This window comes from Coregonus lavaretus (genome assembly GCF_964263955.1).
Source record: "Coregonus lavaretus genome assembly, chromosome: 28".
Classification (NCBI taxonomy): domain Eukaryota; kingdom Metazoa; phylum Chordata; class Actinopteri; order Salmoniformes; family Salmonidae; genus Coregonus; species Coregonus lavaretus.
Genome location: NC_140015.1, coordinates 24,827,514 through 24,849,377, shown reverse-complemented (window position 1 = coordinate 24,849,377; position 21,864 = coordinate 24,827,514). Strand labels below are relative to the sequence as shown.

At 45.9% G+C, this 21,864-nt stretch overlaps 1 protein-coding gene across 1 annotated transcript in view; it reads left to right on the top strand.

The window, feature by feature from the left end:
* Positions 1-17,224, top strand: part of LOC311103511 (voltage-gated inwardly rectifying potassium channel KCNH6-like) — a gene marked incomplete at its 3' end in the record, with an annotated part of 55,223 nt that extends 37,999 nt beyond the window's left edge. The window contains exons 8-17 of the mRNA XM_084145086.1: positions 8,173-8,598; positions 8,770-9,187; positions 9,320-9,519; positions 9,947-10,199; positions 12,199-12,392; positions 12,761-12,848; positions 12,974-13,258; positions 13,387-13,576; positions 14,247-14,454; positions 16,931-17,224. Coding sequence (XP_084001212.1) covers positions 8,173-8,598; positions 8,770-9,187; positions 9,320-9,519; positions 9,947-10,199; positions 12,199-12,392; positions 12,761-12,848; positions 12,974-13,258; positions 13,387-13,576; positions 14,247-14,454; positions 16,931-17,224 — 2,556 coding nt within the window. The remainder of the gene's footprint in view (positions 1-8,172; positions 8,599-8,769; positions 9,188-9,319; positions 9,520-9,946; positions 10,200-12,198; positions 12,393-12,760; positions 12,849-12,973; positions 13,259-13,386; positions 13,577-14,246; positions 14,455-16,930) is intronic.
* Between the last annotated feature and the right edge of the window lie 4,640 nt (positions 17,225-21,864).

Here is a 21,864-nt window from a genome sequence, read left to right as displayed (position 1 = left end):
TCTTCTTATTGGTGTCCTTTAGTAGTGGTTTCTTTGCAGAAATTCGACCATGAAGGCCTGATTCACACAGTCCCCTCTTAACAGTTGATGTTGAGATGTGTCTGTTACTTGAACTCTGTGAATCATTTATTTGGGCTGCAATTTCTGAGGCTGGTAACTCTAATGAACTTATCCTCTGCAGCAGAGGTGACTGGTTCTTCCTTTCCTGTGGCGGTCCTCGTGAGAGCCAGTTTCATCATAGCGCTTGATGGCTTTTGCGACTGCACTTTCAAAGTTCTTGAAATGTTCCATTTTGACTGACCTTCATGTCTTAAAGTAATGATGGACTGGCGTTTCTCTTTGCTTATTTGAGCTGTTCTTGCCATAATATGGACTTGGTCTTTTACCCAATAGGGCTATCATCTGTACCCGCTACCTTGTCACAACACAACTGATTGGCTCAAACGCATTAAGAAGGAATGAAATTCCACAAATTAACTTTTGAGAAAGCACACCTGTTAATTGAAATGCATTCCAGGTGACTAGCTCATGAAGCTGGTTGAGAGAATGCCAAGAGTGTGCAAAGCTGGTTACTACATGATTCCATATGTGTTATTTCATAGTTTTGATATCTTCACTATTATTCTACTATGTAAAACATAGTTTAAAATAAGAAAAACCCTGGAATGAGCAGGTGTGTCCAAACTTTTGACTGGTAGTGTATGTATGTGTGTGTCTGAGTGTGTGTGAATGTGTTGGCATGCTGTATTAGCAGCAGTGTTGCCGCGGGGCTCCAGCTTTGAGGGCTGGGCTGCCGGCTGCAGAGGGAGAGTAAGAGGGAGGGCAGTGTTTACAAACGTTCCCCTCTCTCAGTTCTCTCCCGCCCTCTCTTCCAGCCACACTCCTCAACATGAGCCTCAGACAGAAACTCCAACCAGTGAGTACTCCAACTCTACTCTCTCGCTCCCGATTTTCTCTTTCTCTTTCTTCTGTTTCACTCCTGTCCTTTTCTGCCTCTCCTCTTACCCTCATGGTCATCTGGTGGTTCATAGCAGGCTAGCTAGCAACATCCTCCGTATTGACAGTGAGGCAGGGGCTGTGACGGTCGTTGTTAGTGCTGATGTCATCTTGTTGTCATCATAATTTGTCTTGTGTCACTTGTCGCCCACTTTTTTCCATACATAGGTGATAATTATGTTGATGTTCTGTGGGCTCCAGGGTACTTGTTTCTGGAATTTGTTCACTCACATTCATGTTCATTTGATTAGTATGAATCAAATTTCATTTAGATTTAAAAGAGAACAGTTCGCAGTACCTTAGAAGTGTTTGATTTGGTCTATGAAACAAAACAACTTTTTTAATTTCAGACAGGATTGTTACTGAAATATTAACGTAGTTAAATGTTCTTTACAAATAGCTAGCGTTTGTTTTTCATCTTTAAAAAGGTATTTGTTGTATTCTATATCAGATGTCATTTTATTTTCCAATAAGGACTATTAGCTGTTATAAGCCCTGTGTGGTTTGGGTAAAACATTGCAGTGCAGATGGCTTGGATCTTATTCAGTCATTATGAAACAGGACTGGAAATGATGTCAATAATCTGAAATTACCCAGATGAGTGAATCTGGGTAACACACACACTGCCCCTCCCTCAACTGGCTCCCACAGGTTCATCATGTTAGATGTTAAATTCAGCCCTAAGGGGGAGAATCCTGATCGTTGGTCCGAGAGCACATCTGTCAGAGAAAGAGAGCACAGTGACAAGTGGAATAACAACCCTCATTTAGCAACAAACATTGGTCGCAGAGTAAAGAGGCCCAAGGTCCTGAGCCCTATGTAGTCCCCTACGTAGAAGCAGCCCCCAGCAGTCAGGTCTCCTTTCATACGGTATGTAGCAAACAGTACTCCAAGTGTAGGATCTTCATTTGATCACCCTGTTGCAGGAAATGTAAAACTTGTTGTGTATTTGAGGTTTAAAAAGGCTTCTGAAGTTTGTAGTTTCCACTTTGAAATGTCAGACTTGATTTTCTTTACGAACAATGTATCAACCCCTACAAAAATGTCCATGAATTATAATCCACATAATAATTCACATTTCCTGTTGCTGCAGAATTATTTTCCTGCTGTAGCAAACTGGCTCAAATTAAGATCCTACATCTGTACAGTACTTCAAATGCTCTGCTATGAGAGGTTCTGCAGTGCATTTTGACATCCTCGGTCTTCAGTCAATCGTTTTGGTTTGTCATTTCCAATTGTTTTTCCAGGGTAAGAAATGCATTAACTGAACAATCCATTTAATTAAAGCTCAGGCCTACTATTCCCTGTATTAGATTAGTTTACTGACTACTGGAGCAGCACCCCCTGTACTGGTTGAGAGTTGGGTCATAGAGCAGTAAGTGGGCAGTATGTAGTCTGAATGGGAATAGATAGATGGCAAACCATGTGGTGTCATTTTATCACCTCTAGGACTGATTGTATGAGGGGAGTTTATCCCAACAGGTTTGTTCTCTTCCTTTGAGTCTGAAAATCGTTTCCATTTAAGCATCAAAGCTGTGGGTTGAGAGAGGTCAGATGTTCTGGAAAGAGATGGAAGTTGTCATAGGAAGCTTTCATCTTGTACTTTCAGGTTATTTAGTAGGGCAAAAACCTTGTAGCACTGAACATGCCACATTTAATGTACCTGTAAGTAGGGACATTGGAGAGGATTGGCAGCAAGGGCACTATGGTAACGCTGTGTGTTATTACAGATGATTTTGTCACCATGGCTATGTTCATAGTTATGCAAACTATACATGCAAAGCAGGATGAGCCAGTGCAGAAATATCAGCCCAAAGAGAGAAGCACGATATTTAACTTCACTCAACTTTCTAGACTTTCAAGGCATTCCTATTTCTGTTTTAAAAAATAAATTAAAAAAACTTGTTTAAGAATTTGTCTCGGGCTGTTGGCAGTAAGTGCACCCGATTCAGGCGAACTGTAGGCCTACCTCTGGCCAATCGGATGGCTCGGATGACCGTGTCTGCAGCAAAGTTGATACTGTGAGATTTCAAAACGTTTAAAACCATGACTAGAGAGAGACTGTCAACGAATAGCACAAAGAGATGCTGTTTTTATGAGTGAGTTCATGTTTAAGTTCTTACTCAGCACTTTGTATTCAACATTTTTAAAACCATAAAATGTGCCTTCTTCCTATTTCCACTTAGCGCTACAACAAGCACTGCAGCAGTAATGAATGAGTAGGAAAGTGTATCTATAGGCTTGCGTTATTATTAGCGGCTTGGGTCTTTTTTAATATCGAGGAATATTTCACTTTCTCTGTTCATAGGAGTAACAACATGAATTTGTGCATGAGGCAGAAATAATGCGGTGCGACTCGAGTTTCGCCATCAGCTGGAAGACAGTGTCCCTTTTTGGTCAGTGTCAGTGGAGGAAAGGGAGAGCGGAGGGATGTTGAGAGGCAGTGGAGGAAAGGGAGAGTGGAGGGATGTTGAGAGGCAGTGGAGGAAAGGGAGAGTGGAGGGATGTTGAGAGGCAGTGGAGGAAAGGGAGAGTGGAGGGATGTTGAGAGGCAGTGGAGGAAAGGGAGAGTGGAGGGATGTTGAGAGGCGGACCCTCAGTCTGCTGCTCTCTCCCTCTGCTGAGACTGACCATCAGATGCAGGCACCATCAGCCCAGTAAAATAAAAATAAAAAGCAAATTATTTAAATGTATGCTCACTCAGCTGTGCTTCACAAGTAATACAACAACATATATATTACTGGTGTGATCATATAGCCTACCTCACATTTTTAAATATAATTTAAAAAATGGCCCGAACAACAATGCATTGGCAGGGCAATTCAAATCAAATCAAATCAAATCAAATGTTATTGGTCACATGCGCCGAATACAACAGGTGCAGACATTGCAGTGAAATGCTTACTTACAGCCCTTAACCAACAGTGCATTTATTTTAAACAAAAAAAGTAAGAATAAAACAACAACAACAAAAAAGTGTTGAGAAAAAAAGAGCAGAAGTAAAATAAAGTGACAGTAGGGAGGCTATATATACAGTAAAATAAAGTGACAGTAGGGAGGCTATATATACAGGGGGGTACCGTTGCAGAGTCAATGTGCGGGGGCACCGGCTAGTTGAGGTAGTTGAGGTAATATGTACATGTGGGTAGAGTTAAAGTGACTATGCATAAATACTTAACAGAGTAGCAGCAGCGTAAAAAGGATGGGGTGGGGGGGCAGTGCAAATAGTCCGGGTAGCCATGATTAGCTGTTCAGGAGTCTTATGGCTTGGGGGTAGAAGCTGTTGAGAAGTCTTTTGGACCTAGACTTGGCACTCCGGTACCGCTTGCCGTGCGGTAGCAGAGAGAACAGTCTATGACTAGGGTGGCTGGAGTCTTTGACAATTTTGAGGGCCTTCCTCTGACACCGCCTGGTATAGAGGTCCTGGATGGCAGGGAGCTTTGCCCCAGTGATGTACTGGGCCGTACGCACTACCCTCTGTAGTGCCTTGCGGTCAGAGGCCAAGCAGTTGCCATACCAGGCGGTGATGCAACCAGTCAGGATGCTCTCGATGGTGCAGCTGTAGAATTTTTTGAGGATCTGAGGACCCATGCCAAATCTTTTTAGTCTCCTGAGGGGGAATAGGCTTTGTCGTGCCCTCTTCACGACTGTCTTGGTGTGTTTGGACCATGATAGTTCGTTGGTGATGTGGACACCAAGGAACTTGAAGCTCTCAACCTGTTCCACTACAGCCCCGTCGATGAGAATTCAATCAAAGCGGTGATAATATATTGGGCCTATAGCTTACTGCACAAACCTCATTGCTACAGTACTGTTTTTAATTGGTTAATGTTGCATAGACTTACATTTTATAAGTCATGTTAAAATAAACTCTGAGCGGTAGATCTCGGCTTGCATTTTGACTCAAAAGTGAACTTGACTCAGAAAAGGTTGGTGGCCACTGTTCTAGAGTTTTCCCGGTTGCCACTATCAACGTTTCCCTTTACTGTGATCGAATCAATGCAATATTAGCAACTTTCAATGCAACATACCGAAACAAAACTAACAATGCAAGGTATTTTGTTGTAGGCAGAACACATCGGAGTAGGATTCTATTGCATTGACACGCACTACTCAGCCCGTACTCTACACAGACCGGTGCGGCATAAACAATCAGAGCTGCAGTAGGCCTATATTCAAATAGACCATTGCCATATATGGATCTGTGCCATTTACTTTGAACTGGACTGTGTTTACAGCATGAGCGGTCGTGAGTAGATGCGCTTGTTTTGAGATCAAAGCGAGAGCTGCATGTTGCCACGTGTGCACATTTGTTCATATCCTTTGCTAGTTAGTGAGTTATTAGCCCAGTTATAGATCATTTGTAGTCAGCAATAGGGGAGGGATTGCTTCCTACAAGAGCACAAAACGAGTACATTTCTAGACATCTTTGGAAAGCGAGTCAGGTAAAGAGCTTTTTTTTCGTCTTAAAGGGGTAGTGTTGTATTTTGAGACAGGCTTGCATAAGCCTAGTAGCCAATAGGCAGAGGGTAGCATAATTTGTCTGATTCTCTGTAATAATGGTACGGGAATAATCATGCATTTTATTTTGTAAAGTGGTTTCTTGCATCAAACAACACAACAACATTTTCAGTCACCTCCTTGTCTGAAGGACAAGTGGATAAACAGGTTAATGTCAAGTCCTGCATGTTTTTCAAAAGTCTCATGGAATGTAGGTTTACAATGAACACCACACATTGGCTGCTACTGTAGGCTGAACGATAGAACAGCTAGTTCCATGTTAAAATGTTATGGGATGCATTTTCTCCATTGTTTTTGATGGTAGGCCACTCTGGTAGGCCTACATTATGATCAAATAGCCACAGTAGCCTACTTGACCACTGTTAAAACTAACTTAAAGCGGGTACAGCCTCAGTGTTCACTGGAAACGAGTGCTGGAATTTGCACAGCAGTTTCACAATGTTCAAGTTTGCGCTCAGCAGACCTGAAATGTTCTCTGTACATCACTTTAATATTTATATTTTTGACTACTTTTACTTTTACTAAACTACATTCCTAAAGGAAATTATGTACATTTTCTCTGACACCTGAAAGTACTCATTACATTTTGAATGGTTAGCAGGAAAAGGAACATTTTCTAATTCACACACTTATCTAGAGAACATCCCTGGTCATCCCTACTGCCTCTGATCTGGCGGGCTCACTAAACACTTGCTTCGTTTGTAAATGATGTCTGAGTGTTGGAGCATGCCCCTGGCTATTCGTAAATTTAAAAAACAAGAAAATGGTGCCGCCTGGTTTGCTTTGTATAAGGAATTTGAAAAGATGTATAATTTTACTTGTACTTTTGATACTTAAGTATATTTTAGCAATTACATTTACTTTTGATACTTAAGTATATTTAAAACCAAATACTTTTAGACTTTTACTCAAGTACTATTTTACTGGGTAACTTTCACTTTTACTTTAGTCATTTTCTATTAAGGTATCTTTACTTTTACTCATGTATGAGAATTGGGTACTTTTTCTACCACTGCCTACGTATGTCAGAGTGGTGGATCACAAGCACATGCTCCTTAGTGTCAGAAGAGCACTTTCAGACTAACTCTGACCACTACGTCAAGCACACAGACAGTTTTGACCAATAATGCCCTCCTACGCACGCACTCACAAAAGGTGTTAGTGAAAATGAACCAAAATCACCCAGCTCTCTGCAACAATCCCTGTCGATTTGCGTGTAAATTAGGGCATTTACCCTGCTCTTCCATTGGCCGAGGGACAGTGAAGGGGGTCACATGGTGTGGCAGGTGAGCTGCAGCAGGGTCTTTTAAAAGGCCAGTGAGCGGGGTGGGGCGGGGGAGATGGGCACTGACAGCCAGGCAGCCAGAGAGGGTCCGTTAGAGCTGGTCACATAGGCACTGGGACACTGGGTAGCTGGTCTGGGGCATTGTGTGGACATAGCGGGCTAGGATGGAGCAGGGGAGAACATATCTGTTCCAGGGGAGACAGGGTGGGCTGCTGGGGACTTTGAGGGGGACCAGGGTGTCGTGCTCCTCCTCCTCCTCCTGCTGCTGCTGTGGTCGGGACCAAGATAGACTGGAGCTCCTGGGAATGGAGGCTCTCATCGTTGTACCGGTTAGTAGGAGCAGTAGGGTCAGACTGATTGAAGTGGTCTATGTGAGTGTGATCTCTTGGGTTATTGTTGTCAATTCAGATACTGTGGTTTCGATGATGGTGTGAGGATCATATCAATTTTTAAGTAATATTATGGTCTGTGCTGTTGCTATGACAACACAACCACTAAGGTCCTCCCTGTATTTGAATTTGCATCTATGATTTACATACTGGTTATTACATGGTCATTATATTTGGTTCCTATTTGGCTGTACTGACAGTGTTGAACTGTGTGGAACACTCAGAAATCAGACCCACCGTCAACCATGTAGATATTTGTCTTGTGAAAAGCTGTGACATTGGCTTCTACAGTGTCCTTTGGGACAGATATTGCTAATACTCCAGCACAGTTTAGTCTTCATGACAACATGATGGTTTGCTGTGAGACTGAGGGATGTTTGTGTGAACATTTACACTCATTGCATTGTATTACACACACACACACACACACACACACACACACTACTTCTCCCTCTTTGTGTCTCACTCTGGACTACACATTAACTCTGATTGATTTGTGACAGTGCTTGAACAGCTAATGGAGTTTTTTTTGTGTTTTTTTGCTGCTGTTCTAGTTGTGCTTTAGGTGGTTGGAGGCCCGCGGTGTCAGACACCGTAGGTAAACACAACACAGTTCCTCCCCTTTCTTCCCCCAAAGGGCACAACAAAGACAATATCAGGTCCTGTTCTGTTCCTCTCTTCTGAAACTGTCTTCTGCTCTGGTTGCCTGAACCCCCATCCCTCTGGTTTCTCTGCACAATTTTCTGATATGACTCACTCTCTTTCCCACTTTCTTTCCCATTTCTTATACAGCTTTCCATTTTGCAAAGGCTGTTTGGCTTATCATGTGATATTATTGGGGTTCTAATCAAGGCCTTTTCAGCAGGGTGGTGAGGGGCCATTGTGAAGATATTCAGGTTAAATTCTGATTCACTTTTACTGTCCATGATTAATCTAGATTCAGCAGGACTCTCTGACCCTCTCTGTCCTCTCCCCTTCTAGGTACTGTCCCTGGGGGCTGACGTCCTGCCAGAGTACAAGCTCCAGGCGCCTCGCATCCACAAGTGGACCATCCTCCACTACAGTCCCTTCAAGGCGGTGTGGGACTGGGTCATCCTCCTGCTGGTCATCTACACGGCCGTCTTCACCCCCTACTCTGCTGCCTTCCTGCTCAACGAGGTGGAGGACGAGCTCCGGCGCTCCTGTGGCTACACCTGCAACCCCCTCAATGTGGTGGACCTGGTGGTGGACGTCATGTTTATCGTGGACATTCTCATCAACTTCCGGACCACATATGTCAATCACAATGACGAGGTGGTCAGCCACCCGGGCCGCATTGCCCAGCACTATTTCAAAGGCTGGTTCCTCATTGATATAGTGGCGGCCATCCCCTTTGACCTGCTCATATTCCGCTCTGCCTCCGATGAGGTGAGATGGAGGGAGGAGAAGGGGGATCATTTTAATCTATGTGTAGTATTGGTCCTTTTTTTGCAGCGTTGGTCTGTGTATAAATTCAACAAAGTCTCTCAAAACCTTCTTGTTATTTTATATTAATTACTTTGTTTGTATATTAACTTCATTGAATATCTCTCCTCTCAGCCCCAGACGACCACTCTGATTGGCTTGCTGAAGACTGCTCGGCTGCTGCGATTGGTACGCGTGGCGCGAAAGCTGGACCGCTACTCAGAGTACGGCGCCGCCGTTCTCTTCCTCCTCATGTGCACCTTTGCCCTCATCGCCCATTGGCTGGCCTGTATCTGGTACGCCATCGGCAACGCGGAGCGCACCAACTCGGCCCGCATCGGAGGCATGAAGATCGGCTGGCTGGACAACCTGGCTGAACAGATTGGTAAACCATACAACGACACAGACCCTGCCTCTGGCCCTTCCACCAAGGATAAATACGTCACAGCGCTTTACTTTACCTTCAGCAGCTTGACCAGCGTGGGCTTCGGCAACGTTTCCCCCAACACCAACCCTGAGAAGATCTTCTCCATCTGCATCATGCTTATCGGCTGTGAGTACGTCACCAGTGTGTGTCTGTGACGTGCCTGTGTGTCGAGAGTGTTCATATGCATTGCTTTAAATGTAGTATCACCTATCATTTTAGGTGGATGTCTCTGACATGTCTCTGTGTCATCTCCTGTAGCGCTGATGTATGCCAGTATCTTTGGTAACGTATCGGCTATCATCCAGAGGCTGTACTCCGGCACGGCCCGTTACCACACCCAGATGCTGCGTGTCAAAGAGTTCATCCGTTTCCACCAGATCCCAGAGGGACTACGCCAGAGACTGGAGGAATACTTCCAACATGCCTGGTCCTATACCAATGGCATCGACATGAACGCTGTGAGTAACTCTCTAACACACATTCATATACAGCCAAACACACACACACACACACACACACACATCCATACCCACACGAAAAGCACATAGGCCCTACTTACCACCTGAGTTTTGCCGCCATTAGGTGCTCAGACAGGGAGACCTAACAGTGGAAATGATGTGCGTCATATCCTATGTGTTAGTAGATAGATAGTGTGTCCTGCTGCTTGCAGAGAAGAGAAAAGCATTGGGCCTCTAACACCACAGGAACATGACGTAGCAGAGAGCACGCCTGTCAATTCAATCTGAACAATCACATAGACACACTGTGTGTCTGTGTCTGTGCATGTGTCCCCTCAGTCAATAGTGAGCATCAACTGAAACATCTCTCCCCCCACTTTCTCTCTCTCTCTTTCTCCCTCTCCCATTTCTCCCTTCCTCTCTCTAGGTGCTGAAGGGTTTCCCTGAGTGTCTGCAGGCTGATATCTGTCTCCACCTGAACCGCTGCCTGCTCCAGAACTGCAGGGCCTTCAAGGGGGCCAGTAAGGGCTGTCTGCGGGCGCTGGCCATGAGGTTTAAGACCACCCATGCCCCTCCAGGCGACACCCTGGTCCACATGGGAGATATCCTCTCAGCTCTCTACTTCATCTCCAGAGGGTCCATAGAGATTCTGAGAGATGACGTGGTGGTGGCCATACTGGGTAGGCTGAAGGGTGATAGTGGTTACTGGGTAGGCTGAAGGGTAATGGTGGTTACTGGGTAGGCTGAAGGGTAATGGTGGTTACTGGGTAGGCTGAAGGGTGATGGTGGTTACTGGGTAGGCTGAAGGGTAATAGTGGTTACTGGGTAGGCTGAAGGGTAATAGTGGTTACTGGGTAGGCTGAAGGGTGATGGTGGTTACTGGGTAGGCTGAAGGGTGATGGTGGTTACTGGGTAGGCTGAAGGGTGATGGTGCATACTAGGTAGGCTGAAGGGTAATAGTGGTTACTGGGTAGGCTGAAGGGTGATGGTGGTTACTGGGTAGGCTGAAGGGTGATGGTGGATACTGGGTAGGCTGAAGGGTGATGGTGGTTACTGGGTAGGCTGAAGGGTGATGGTGGATACTAGGTAGGCTGAAGGGTAATGGTGGTTACTGGGTAGGCTGAAGGGTGATGGTGGTTACTGGGTAGGCTGAAGGGTGATGGTGGTTACTGGGTAGGCTGAAGGGTGATGGTGGTTACTGGGTAGGCTGAAGGGTGATGGTGGTTACTGGGTAGGCTGAAGGGTGATGGTGGATACTAGGTAGGCTGAAGGGTGATGGTGGATACTAGGTAGGCTGAAGGGTGATGGTGGTTACTGGGTAGGCTGACGGGTGATGGTGAAACTAGGTAGGCTGAAGGGTAATGGTGGTTACTGGGTAGGCTGAAGGGTAATGGTGGTTACTGGTTAGGCTGAAGGGTGATGGTAGTTACTGGGTAGGCTGAAGGGTGATGGTGGTTACTGGGTAGGCTGAAGAGTAATGGTGGTTACTGGGTAGGCTGAAGGGTGATGGTGGTTACTGGGTAGGCTGAAGGGTGATGGTGGTTACTGGGTAGGCTGAAGGGTAATGGTGGTTACTGGGTAGGCTGAAGGGTAATGGTGGTTACTGGGTAGGCTGAAGGGTGATGGTGGTTACTTGGTAGGCTGAAGGGTAATGGTGGTTACTGGGTAGGTTGAAGAGTGATGGTGGTTACTGGTTAGGCTGAAGGGTGATGGTGGTTACTTGGTAGGCTGAAGGGTAATGGTGGTTACTGGGTAGGTTGAAGAGTGATGGTGGTTACTGGTTAGGCTGAAGGGTGATGGTGGTTACTGGTTAGGCTGAAGAGTGATGGTGGTTACTGGTTAGGCTGAAGAGTGATGGTGGATACTGGTTAGGCTGAAGGGTGATGGTGGTTACTGGTTAGGCTGAAGAGTGATGGTGGATACTGGTTAGGCTGAAGGGTGATGGTGGTTACTGGTTAGGCTGAAGAGTGATGGTGGATACTGGTTAGGCTGAAGGGTAATGGTGGTTACTGGTTAGGCTGAAGAGTGATGGTGGATACTGGTTAGGCTGAAGGGTGATGGTAGTTACTGGGTAGCCTCTCCTTCTTTCTTAAGTCTTCCCCTCGTTCTTCCCATTCAAGCTTGTGGTTTGGTACATTCTCTGTCTGTCTGTCTGTCTGTCTGTCTCTCTGTCTCTCTGTCTCTCTCTCTCTCTTTCACTCACTCATTCACTCACTCACTCTCTCACACACACACTGCTGTGTTCTGGTGTGCTGTTTAGCCAGAGGTGTTTGGGCACGGCTCCACTTCCATTTCACAGTGTCATTGATTACCGATCGCCCGATTGCTCAGACCCACACTCTCTATGCTAGCCTGTCTCATTTTGATTTGTCTCCCCTCTGCATTTAAGTGGACACAAAGTCAGGCCTAACTGGAATAATGTAGAGCATTAGTGTTGTTGTTCTACTCTATCTCTGAAAAATCCAGAAATAATCCAGAAGAAAATATCTATCAGGTTAGTCTTGTATAGAAAGGCAGTGTATGCGAGTGAGCTTATGAATGTTTTTAATGCTTATGTTGTCCAATTATCTTTGTGTTCAATCATTGCTTTCTCCATTGTCACTCTATTCACCTCATTTTCCTCTTCACCTGTGTCACACCTTTCAACCTCTCATCTCTCCATTCTCTTTCTCTCTGTAGGTAAGAATGATATCTTCGGGGAGCCCATCTATCTTTTTGGGCGTCCAGGGAAGTCCAGTGCGGACGTCAGGGCTTTGACCTACTGTGACCTCCATAGGATCCTGAGGGACGACCTGCTGGAGGTGCTGGACATGTACCCAGACTTCTCCGACTGCTTCTGGACCAACCTGGAGATCACCTTCAACCTCCGAGATGTGAGTCTACCATGAGAGGGGGACAGAGAGCACTCTCTCAAACCACAAATAGATACTGTTTATGTTGAGCCGGTTTCCTGGACATGGATTGTGTAGTCTTGGACTAAAAAGCATTCTCAATGGAGAATCTACTTTGAAAGTGCTTTTTAGCCCAGGACTAGTCTTAATCTGTGTCCGGGAAACCAGCCCTTAGTCATAAAGAGAGCTTAACACAAGGTCAATGAGTTTTAGTTAGGCAAAACTGTATGCAAAAACATTACTTCTTGAATATTTAGTGTGTATAAATCTGATGATTTTATGATGTATGTGTAATGTGTTGTAAAGTGTGAGTGGTTTTTTGTTGAATTACTGAAGCTGATGTGTATTAGGTAGATAGAATAAACCAGGCAACTCCCAGTGAGGACTCTGAATGTGGATATCGACGGCCGCGGCCACGACGCAGGAGAAACCGGCCTGGTGAGTGTGTGTGGATCTGCTCATTATGTCATCATGGGTTTCTTATACATTGTTAAAAGTAGTGTTACTATCAATGATATGTATAAAGTTGTGGTGGTCATTGTACCTGTCCTGGCTGTGTGTAGACGGCATGGACCGTGAGGACTCGTTTCCAGACCAGTCGTGTCCTTTGGGGAACCACAACGGCCCTGACACAAGCTCCCACTGGGAGGGCATGTGTAGCAGCGCCAGCGCCTGCTCCCAGTCCAGTGACGATGAGATGATGCCTCTAGGACATAGCAAAGCAGAGCTGTACCCCTCCGGGGATGACACCGATGACTACCCCCCTGCTGTGGTCAGCCTGCTGCCCCCCAGCGGACCCTCAGCTGGCATGGGGCCGCCCCTGGACCGAGGAAGTCACCAATACACAGGTAGAGAGAGACTGAGATATAGATACACAGTATTACGCATGAACTAACTAAGATCAGTGGACTGGACTATGTTATAACCTGCCTCAAAGCATTCACACAGGCATCTCTGCTCTTTCTCTACATCCCAGCCTCAGCCCCCATCAACATGCCAGGCCCAGGGGTGTATGGGTATTGGCCTGACCGGAGGACCAGTCAGTTGTCAGATCCCCAGCAGCGCTGCTCCTCAGTGAGGGGCACCTACCACCCTCCTCCCTGTGCAGAGGACAGGCCCAGTGAACTGGAGTCCAGAGTGGAGCTGCTACAGTCCCAGCTCCACAGGTATAGAGAAGAGGAGAAGAAAAGTGAGGAGAGGAGAGAAGAGGAGGGGAAAAGTGAGGAGAGGAGAGAAGAGGAGGGGAAAAGTGAGTAGAGGAGAGAAGAGGAGGGGGAAAGTGAGGAGAGAAGAGGGTAAAAGTGAGGAGAGAAGAGGAGAGGAAAAGTGAGGAGAGGAGAGAAGAGGAGGGGGAAAGTGAGGAGAGGAGAGAAGAGAAGAGAATAGGAGGGGAAAAGTGGGGAGAGAAGAGGAGAGGAAAAGTGAGGAGAGAAGAGGAAGGGAAAAGTGAGGAGAGAAGAGGAAGGGAAAAGTGAGGAGAGAAGAGGGGAAAAGTGAGGAGAGAAGAGGGGAAAAGTGAGGAGAGAAGAGGAGGGGAAAAGTGAGGAGAGGAGAGAAGAGGAGGGTAAAAGTGAGGAGAGGAGGAGGAAAATGATGAGAGGAGAGAAGAGGAAAAGTGAGGAGAGCACAGCAAAAGGGATCTTTAGACAGGAATTGTGAGGAGAGGAGAGGATTTCCAGACAGGTAAAGGAAGATAATAACTGGAGAAGAAGCAAAAATTAATAATGAAGGAAGACCAAGAAAGGATTGAGAGAGATCACAGAGGAAGAAATGATTGACTTTATTTATCTATGGTCTTTCCTCTCCCATCCTGCCTCCATCCTTGGCCCTGCCCAGACTGGAGACTCGGATGACTGCAGACATCCACGTGATCCTGCAGCTGCTCCAGAGGCAGATGGCCCCAGTGCCCCCGGCCTACAGCGCTGTGTTGCCCAGCCCTCACCCTGCTCACCCCACCACCCTGTACGGCACAGCAGCCCCCGTCATCCACACTGTCCCCTCCATGCCCCCAATCAAGATTGACAGCATGCCTTCGCCGCTGCAGGTGGGTACTGGTATGGTGCACAGATAGTACAGTATATATCAGTTTTTGCTTCCTTGCTACAATGCTCTGTCCTCCAAAAGCTATGTGATATTGTGAAACAGTGGGCTGATGAAATGAGTGAGAGCGAGGTATTGGTATTGAAAGTTGTACTGGCCTGGTTTAGATCTTACCTGTCGGAAAGATATCAGTTTGTCTCTGTGAATGGTCTGTCCTCCGACAAATCAACTGTACATTTCGGTGTTCCTCAAGGTTCCGTTTTAGGACCACTATTGTTTTCACTATATATTTTACCTCTTGGGGATGTTATTCGAAAACATAATGTTAACTTTCACTGCTATGCGGATGACACACAGCTGTACATTTCAATGAAACATGGTGAAGCCCCAAAATTGCCCTCGCTAGAAGCCTGTGTTTCAGACATAAGGAAGTGGATGGCTGAAAACGTTTTACTTTTAAACTCGGACAAAACAGAGATGCTTGTTCTAGGTCCCAAGAAACAAAGAGATCTTCTGTTAAATCTGACAATTCATCTTGATGGTTGTAAAGTCGTCTCAAATAAAACTGTGAAGGACCTCGGCGTTACTCTTGACCCTGATCTCTCTTTTGACGAACATATCAAGACTGTTTCAAGGACAGCTTTTTTCCATCTACGTAACATTGCAAAAATCAGAAATGTTCTGTCCAAAAATGATGCAGAAAAATTTATCCATGCATTTGTTACTTCTAGGTTAGACTACTGCAATGCTCTATTTTCCGGCTACCCGGATAAAGCACTAAATAAACTTCAGTTAGTGCTAAATACGGCTGCTAGAATCCTGACTAGAACCAAGAAATTTGATCATATTACTCCAGTGCTAGCTTCCCTACACTGGCTTCCTGTTAAGGCAAGGGCTGATTTCAAGGTTTTACTGTTAACCTATAAAGCGTTACATGGGCTTGCTCCTACCTATCTTTCCGAGTTGGTCCTGCCGTACATACCAATACGTACGCTACGGTCACAAGACGCAGGCCTCCTAATTGTCCCTAGAATTTCTAAGCAAACAGCGGGAGGCAGGGCTTTCTCCTATAGATCTCCATTTTTATGGAACAGTCTGCCTACCCATGTGAGAGACGCAGACTCGGTCTCAACCTTTAAGTCTTTACTGAAGACTTATCTCTTCAGTAGGTCATATGATTGAGTGTAGTCTGGCCCAGGAGTGTGAAGGTGAACGGAAAGGCTCTGGAGCAACGAACAGCCCTTGCTGTCTCTGCCGGGCCGGTTCCCCTCTCCACTGGGGTTCTCTGCCTCTAACCCTGTTGCAGGGGCTGAGTCACTGGCTTGCTGGTGCTCTTTCATGCCGTCCCTGGGAGGGGTGCGTCACTTGAGTGGGTTGAGTTACTGACGTGATCTTCCTGTCTGGGTTGGCGCCCCCCCCTTGGTTTGTGCTGTGGTGGAGACCTCTGTGGGCTATACTCGGCCTTGTCTCAGGAGTGTAAGTTGGTGGTTGAGGATATCCCTCTAGTGGTGCGGGGGCTGTGCTTTGGCAGAGTGGGTGGGGTTATATCCTTCCTGTTTGGCCCTGTCCGGGGGTTTCTTCGGATGGGGCCACAGTGTCTCCGGACCGCTCCTGTCTCAGCCTCCAGTATTTATGCTGCAGTAGTTTATGTGTCGGGGGGCTGGGGTTAGTTGGTTATACCTGGAGTACTTCTCCTGTCTTATCCAGTGTCCTGTGTGAATTTAAGTATGCTCTCTCTAATTCTCTCGTTCTCTCTTTCTCTCTGAGAACCTGAGCCCTAGGACCATACGTCAGGACTACCGGGCATGATGACACCTTGCTGTCCCCAGTCCGCCTGGCCTTGCTGCTATTCCAGTTTCAACTGTTCTGCCTGCGGTTACGAAACCCCTACCTGTCCCAGACCTGCTGTTTTCAACTCTTAATGATCGGCTATGAAAAGCCAACTGAGAGACCTGAGCCCTAGGACCATACGTCGGGACTACCGGCCGTGGTGACTCCTTGCTGTCCCCAGTCCGCCTGGCCTTGCTGCTATTCCAGTTTCAACTGTTCTGCCTGCGGTTATGGAACCCCTACCTGTCCCAGACCTGCTGTTTTCAACTCTTAATGATCGGCTATGAAAAGCCAACTGAGATTTATTCCTGATTATTATTTGACCATGCTTGTCACTTATGAACATTTTTGAACATCTTGGCATGGTTCTGTTATAATCTTCACCCGGCACAGCCAGAAGAGGACTGGCCACCCCTCATGGTTCCTCTCTAGGTTTCTTCCTAGGTTTTCGCCTTTCTAGGGAGTTTTTCCTAGCCACCGTGCTTCTACACCTGCATTACTAGCTGTTTGGGGTTTTAGGCTGGGTTTCTGTACAGCACTTCGAGATATTAGCTGATGTAAGAAGGGCTATATAAAATAAAATTGATTGATTGATTGATACTGTATACAGAGTTACTGAATCGCTTTACCCCCCTTTTTTTTCTTTGCAGAGCCAGGACTCAGACAAGCACAAGTCCAAGGACTCCCTGTCCAGTGGGATCCACCTCACGGTGGCCTCTGATGACACCATGTCCATGTCCATGTCCATGTCCCCTGAGACAGAGCCCCTTCCAGGGCCCTCCATGGGCCTCAGCCCCCCCCAGGTCTCCTGCCCCACCATGGGACCCTCTGGACTGCTGTGTGGCAGCCTGCGTTTCCCCTCCCTCCCTGACAACCTGGAGACCTCCACAGAGGGGCAGGAGATTCAGAGGCACGTTTCTGACCCCATCCTGCCAGGCAGCTAAAACCCTCTGACCTTTAACCTTAAACCTGATCATCCCTCACTCCCAGCACCCCCTGCACCACCACAGGAGGACAGTCAAATGTTGGCAGAGTCACTTCTCTAATCCTCCCCCCTCTCACTCCTCCTCTCCAATCCCCACCCAACCCCCTAACCTTTAAGATGCTGCTGATCCACGTGGGTTGCCTTCCACGTAGCTATGGGGAGGTTTTATTGAGGGCCCCCTCTCACTGACTCACAGGGCCCGGGGCTGAGGCACCACTGGTCCTGTGCGACAACCAACCTCTCCTCTCTCTCTCAGGGCCTAGGGCATTATTGAGAGGGGGTTTAGGATTTCTGCAACCCAGACCCCACAAAGCCTGGGGGCCTGGCACTGCCTATGGAGAACTGATATGAAACTGGGCTGACTAGAAGCACACACACACACGTCACACGGACACTCACAATAACCCCAAACCCTCTTTTCCCTGGATCTCAAAGCTGTAGTATCTGCATTCCTCTCTGGTTTTGCTTTTGTTAAGTGATCAGGTATGATGACAGTGACACGCATGGCTTTCTATGCCATGGTCCTTTTTTGTTGGGAGATAAGAATTTGGCCAAAAATACATATAACTGTGTGTATACTGTATGTTTACACTGTAGAAGAACTGCACATTCAGGCTCAGTACTTTTTATAAGTTGAACTGAAACGTATTTTTATAGTATTCAATCAAAATGAGAAAATGTAATGATCATGAGGATCTTACCGTGAATCTGGAAAATCTAATAGTTATGAATGCCCAAATATATTTATTTCGCACTATTGCTGTGTTGGTGTAACATATTATCAACAGATAATATAAAGAGATGGTATAAATGCCATCTAAATACTGTTTATATCTGTATGGTAGGAATGACTCAAAAGTGGCCATTTTTGTATACAGTAATTACATTATCATGTTCTACCAATCATGACTTAATGGTAAGCAATATTTGTTAACATGAAGTGACATGTCTCATTATTGTTTGAACATTGTCAAGGGTCATGAGAACAGCTAATTGACATGGGAAACAAGCAAAACAGAGTTTTCTCATCTCCTTTATGCTGTAGTTATGTAGGACTTGTGACACCTTTCATTTATACAGCCATTACTGCTTTGCTTGGTTCATCATGTTTGTGTATGTCTATATACAGTGGGGGAAAAAAGTATTTAGTCAGCCACCAATTGTGCAAGTTCTCCACCTTAAAAAGATGAGAGAGGCCTGTAATTTTCATCATAGGTACACGTCAACTATGACAGACAAATTGAGAAAGAAAAATCCAGAAGATCACATTGTAGGATTTTTAATGAATTTATTTGCAAATTATGGTGGAAAATAAGTATTTGGTCACCTACAAACAAGCAACATTTCTGGCTCTCACAGACATGTAACTTCTTCTTTAAGAGGCTCCTCTGTCCTCCGCTCGTTACCTGTATTAATGGCACCTGTTTGAACTTGTTATCAGTATAAAAGACACCTGTCCACAACCTCAAACAGTCACACTCCAAACTCCACTATGGCCAAGACCAAAGAGCTGTCAAAGGACACCAGAAACAAAATTGTAGACCTGCACCAGGCTGGGAAGACTGAATCTGCAATAGGTAAGCAGCTTGGTTTGAAGAAATCAACTGTGGGAGCAATTATTAGGAAATGGAAGACAGACAAGACCACTGATAATCTCCCTCGATCTGGGGCTCCACGCAAGATCTCACCCCGTGGGGTCAAAATGATCACAAGAACGGTGAGCAAAAATCCCAGAACCACACGGGGGGACCTAGTGAATTACCTGCAGAGAGCTGGGACCAAAGTAACAAAGCCTACCATCAGTAACACACTACGCCGCCAGGGACTCAAATCCTGCAGTGCCAGACGTGTCCCCCTGCTTAAGCCAGTACATGTCCAGGCCCGTCTGAAGTTTGCTAGAGTGCATTTGGATGATCCAGAAGAGGATTGGGAGAATGTCATATGGTCAGATGAAACCAAAATTTTACTTTTTGGTAAAAACTCAACTCGTCGTGTTTGGAGGACAAAGAATGCTGAGTTGCATCCAAAGAACACCATACCTACTGTGAAGCATGGGGGTGGAAACATCATGCTTTGGGGCTGTTTTTCTGCAAAGGGACCAGGACGACTGATCCGTGTAAAGGAAAGAATGAATGGGGCCATGTATCGTGAGATTTTGAGTGAAAACCTCCTTCCATCAGCAAGGGCATTGAAGATGAATCGTGGCTGGGTCTTTCAGCATGACAATGATCACAAACACACCGCCCGGGCAACGAAGGAGTGGCTTCGTAAGAAGCATTTCAAGGTCCTGGAGTGGCCTAGCCAGTCTCCAGATCTCAACCCCATAGAAAATCTTTGGAGGGAGTTGAAAGTCTGTGTTGCCCAGCGACAGCCCCAAAACATCACTGCTCTAGAGGAGATCTGCATGGAGGAATGGGCCAAAAAACCAGCAACAGTGTGTGAAAACCTTGTGAAGACTTACAGAAAACGTTTGACCTGTGTCATTGCCAACAAAGGGTATATAACAAAGTATTGAGAAACTTTTGTTATTGACCAAATACTTATTTTCCACCATAATTTGCAAATAAATTCATAAAAAATCCTACAATGTGATTTTCTGGATTTTTTTTTTCTCATTTTGTCTGTCATAGTTGACGTGTACCTATGATGAAAATTACAGGCCTCTCTCATCTTTTTAAGTGGGAGAACTTGCACAATTGGTGGCTGACTAAATACTTTTTTCCCCCACTGTATCTGTTCTGTTTCACAGGACTGTTGTTACACCAAGGATGCATCATCTCTTTTTCAGGTGTGTGTGTGTGGTGTGTGTGTGTGTGTGTGTGTGTGTGTGTGTGTGTGTGTGTGTGTGTGTGTGTGTGTGTGTGTGTGTGTGTGTGTGTGTGTGTGTGTGTGTGTGTGTGTGTGTGTGTGTGTGTGTGTGTGTGTGTGTGTGTGCGCGCAATATTTGTTGACTATGTTTGAGTAAGTGACATGGTCACATATTTAACATTACCCTTTTGAAAATGTACTTAAGGCTGGGATTCAATCTGATCGTGCTTTGTCCTCCAATGCACGTCTACAAGGCAATGTTCCCGCTTTTGCAGAGACCACATTAATGGTTAATGCTGCATATGTCGGCTCAATCGGAAATTACGTTCAAATGGTGCATTGTCCAAATCCGCAATCAGATTGAATCCTGGCCCAAATGTGTGTAATGATTCAAGGTTCCAAAGTTAGTAGATGTTTGATGCCCACCTGGGAGGAAGTGATGTGGATGGAATCTGCCAATCAAGTGATGTCACTGGGATAGTGTCATTTTCCCCAGAATCCCAGTGTCAGGATGTTTTTGACAGTTTCAGGTGAATGTAACTCCGTTTTTTAAGCCTTTCTTGGTCTGTAAAGGTTTCTTGAAGCACAAAATCATAATTCTTATTTATCTTTTTTAGATTAAATATTATTTATAACAAATAATACATAAAACTTCAACTACTGACGAGTTGTTTATTTTGGGGTGAGGGCTTGGACTTGGGTGGTTTGCACAATTTTCTATTCTTCAGGAATTAATAGACATCAACTTATAAACCACATTTTAAAACCAGGAGTTCATTCAGTTGGGCCATGTTAAAGGCCCAGTGCAGTCAAAAACATGATTTTCCTGCATTTTATATATACCCTACATGACCAAAATTATGTGGACACCTGCAAGTCGAACATCTTATTCCAAAATCATGGGCATTAATGTGGAGTTGGTCCTTCCTTTGCTGCTATAACAGCCTCCATTCTTCTGGGAAGGCTTTCCACTAGATGTTGGAACATTGCTGCGGGGACTTGCTTCCATTCAGCCACAAGAGCATTAGTGAGGTCGGGCACTGATGTTGGGCGATTAGGCCTGGCTCGCAGTCGGTGTTCAAATTCATCCCAAAGGTGTTTGATGGGGTTGAGGTCAGGGTTCTGTGCAGGCCAGTCAAGTTCTTCCACACCGTTCTCGACAAACCATTTCTGTATGGACCTCGCTTTGTGCATGGGGGCATTGTCATGCTGAAACAGGAAAGGGCCTTCCCCAAACTGTTGTAAGCACAGAATCGTCTAGAATGTCATTGAATGCTGTAGAGTTAAGATTTCCCTTCACTGGAACTAAGGGGCCTAGCCCGAACCATGAAAAACAGCCCCAGTTGACACTATGCATGGGGGCAGGTACTGTTCTCCTGGCATCCGCCAAACCCAGACTCGTCCGTCGGACTAACAGATGGTGAAGCGTGATTCATCACTCCAGAGAACGTGTTTCCACTGCTCCAGAGTCCAATGGTGGCAAACTTTACACCACTCCTGTTGACGCTTGGCATTGCGCACGATGAACTTAGGCTTGTGTGTGGCTCCTCGACCACGGAAACCCATTTCATGAAGCTCCCAACTAACAGTTATTGTGCTGACGTTGCTTCCAGAGGCAGTTTGGAACTCGGTATTGAGTGTTACAACCGAGGACAGAGGAGTCTTCACGCGCTACGCACTTCAGCACTCGGCGGTCCTGATCTGTGAGCTTGTGTGGCCTACCACGTCGAGGCTGAGCCGTTGTTGCTCCTAGACGTTTCCACTTCACAATAACAGCACTTACAGTTGACC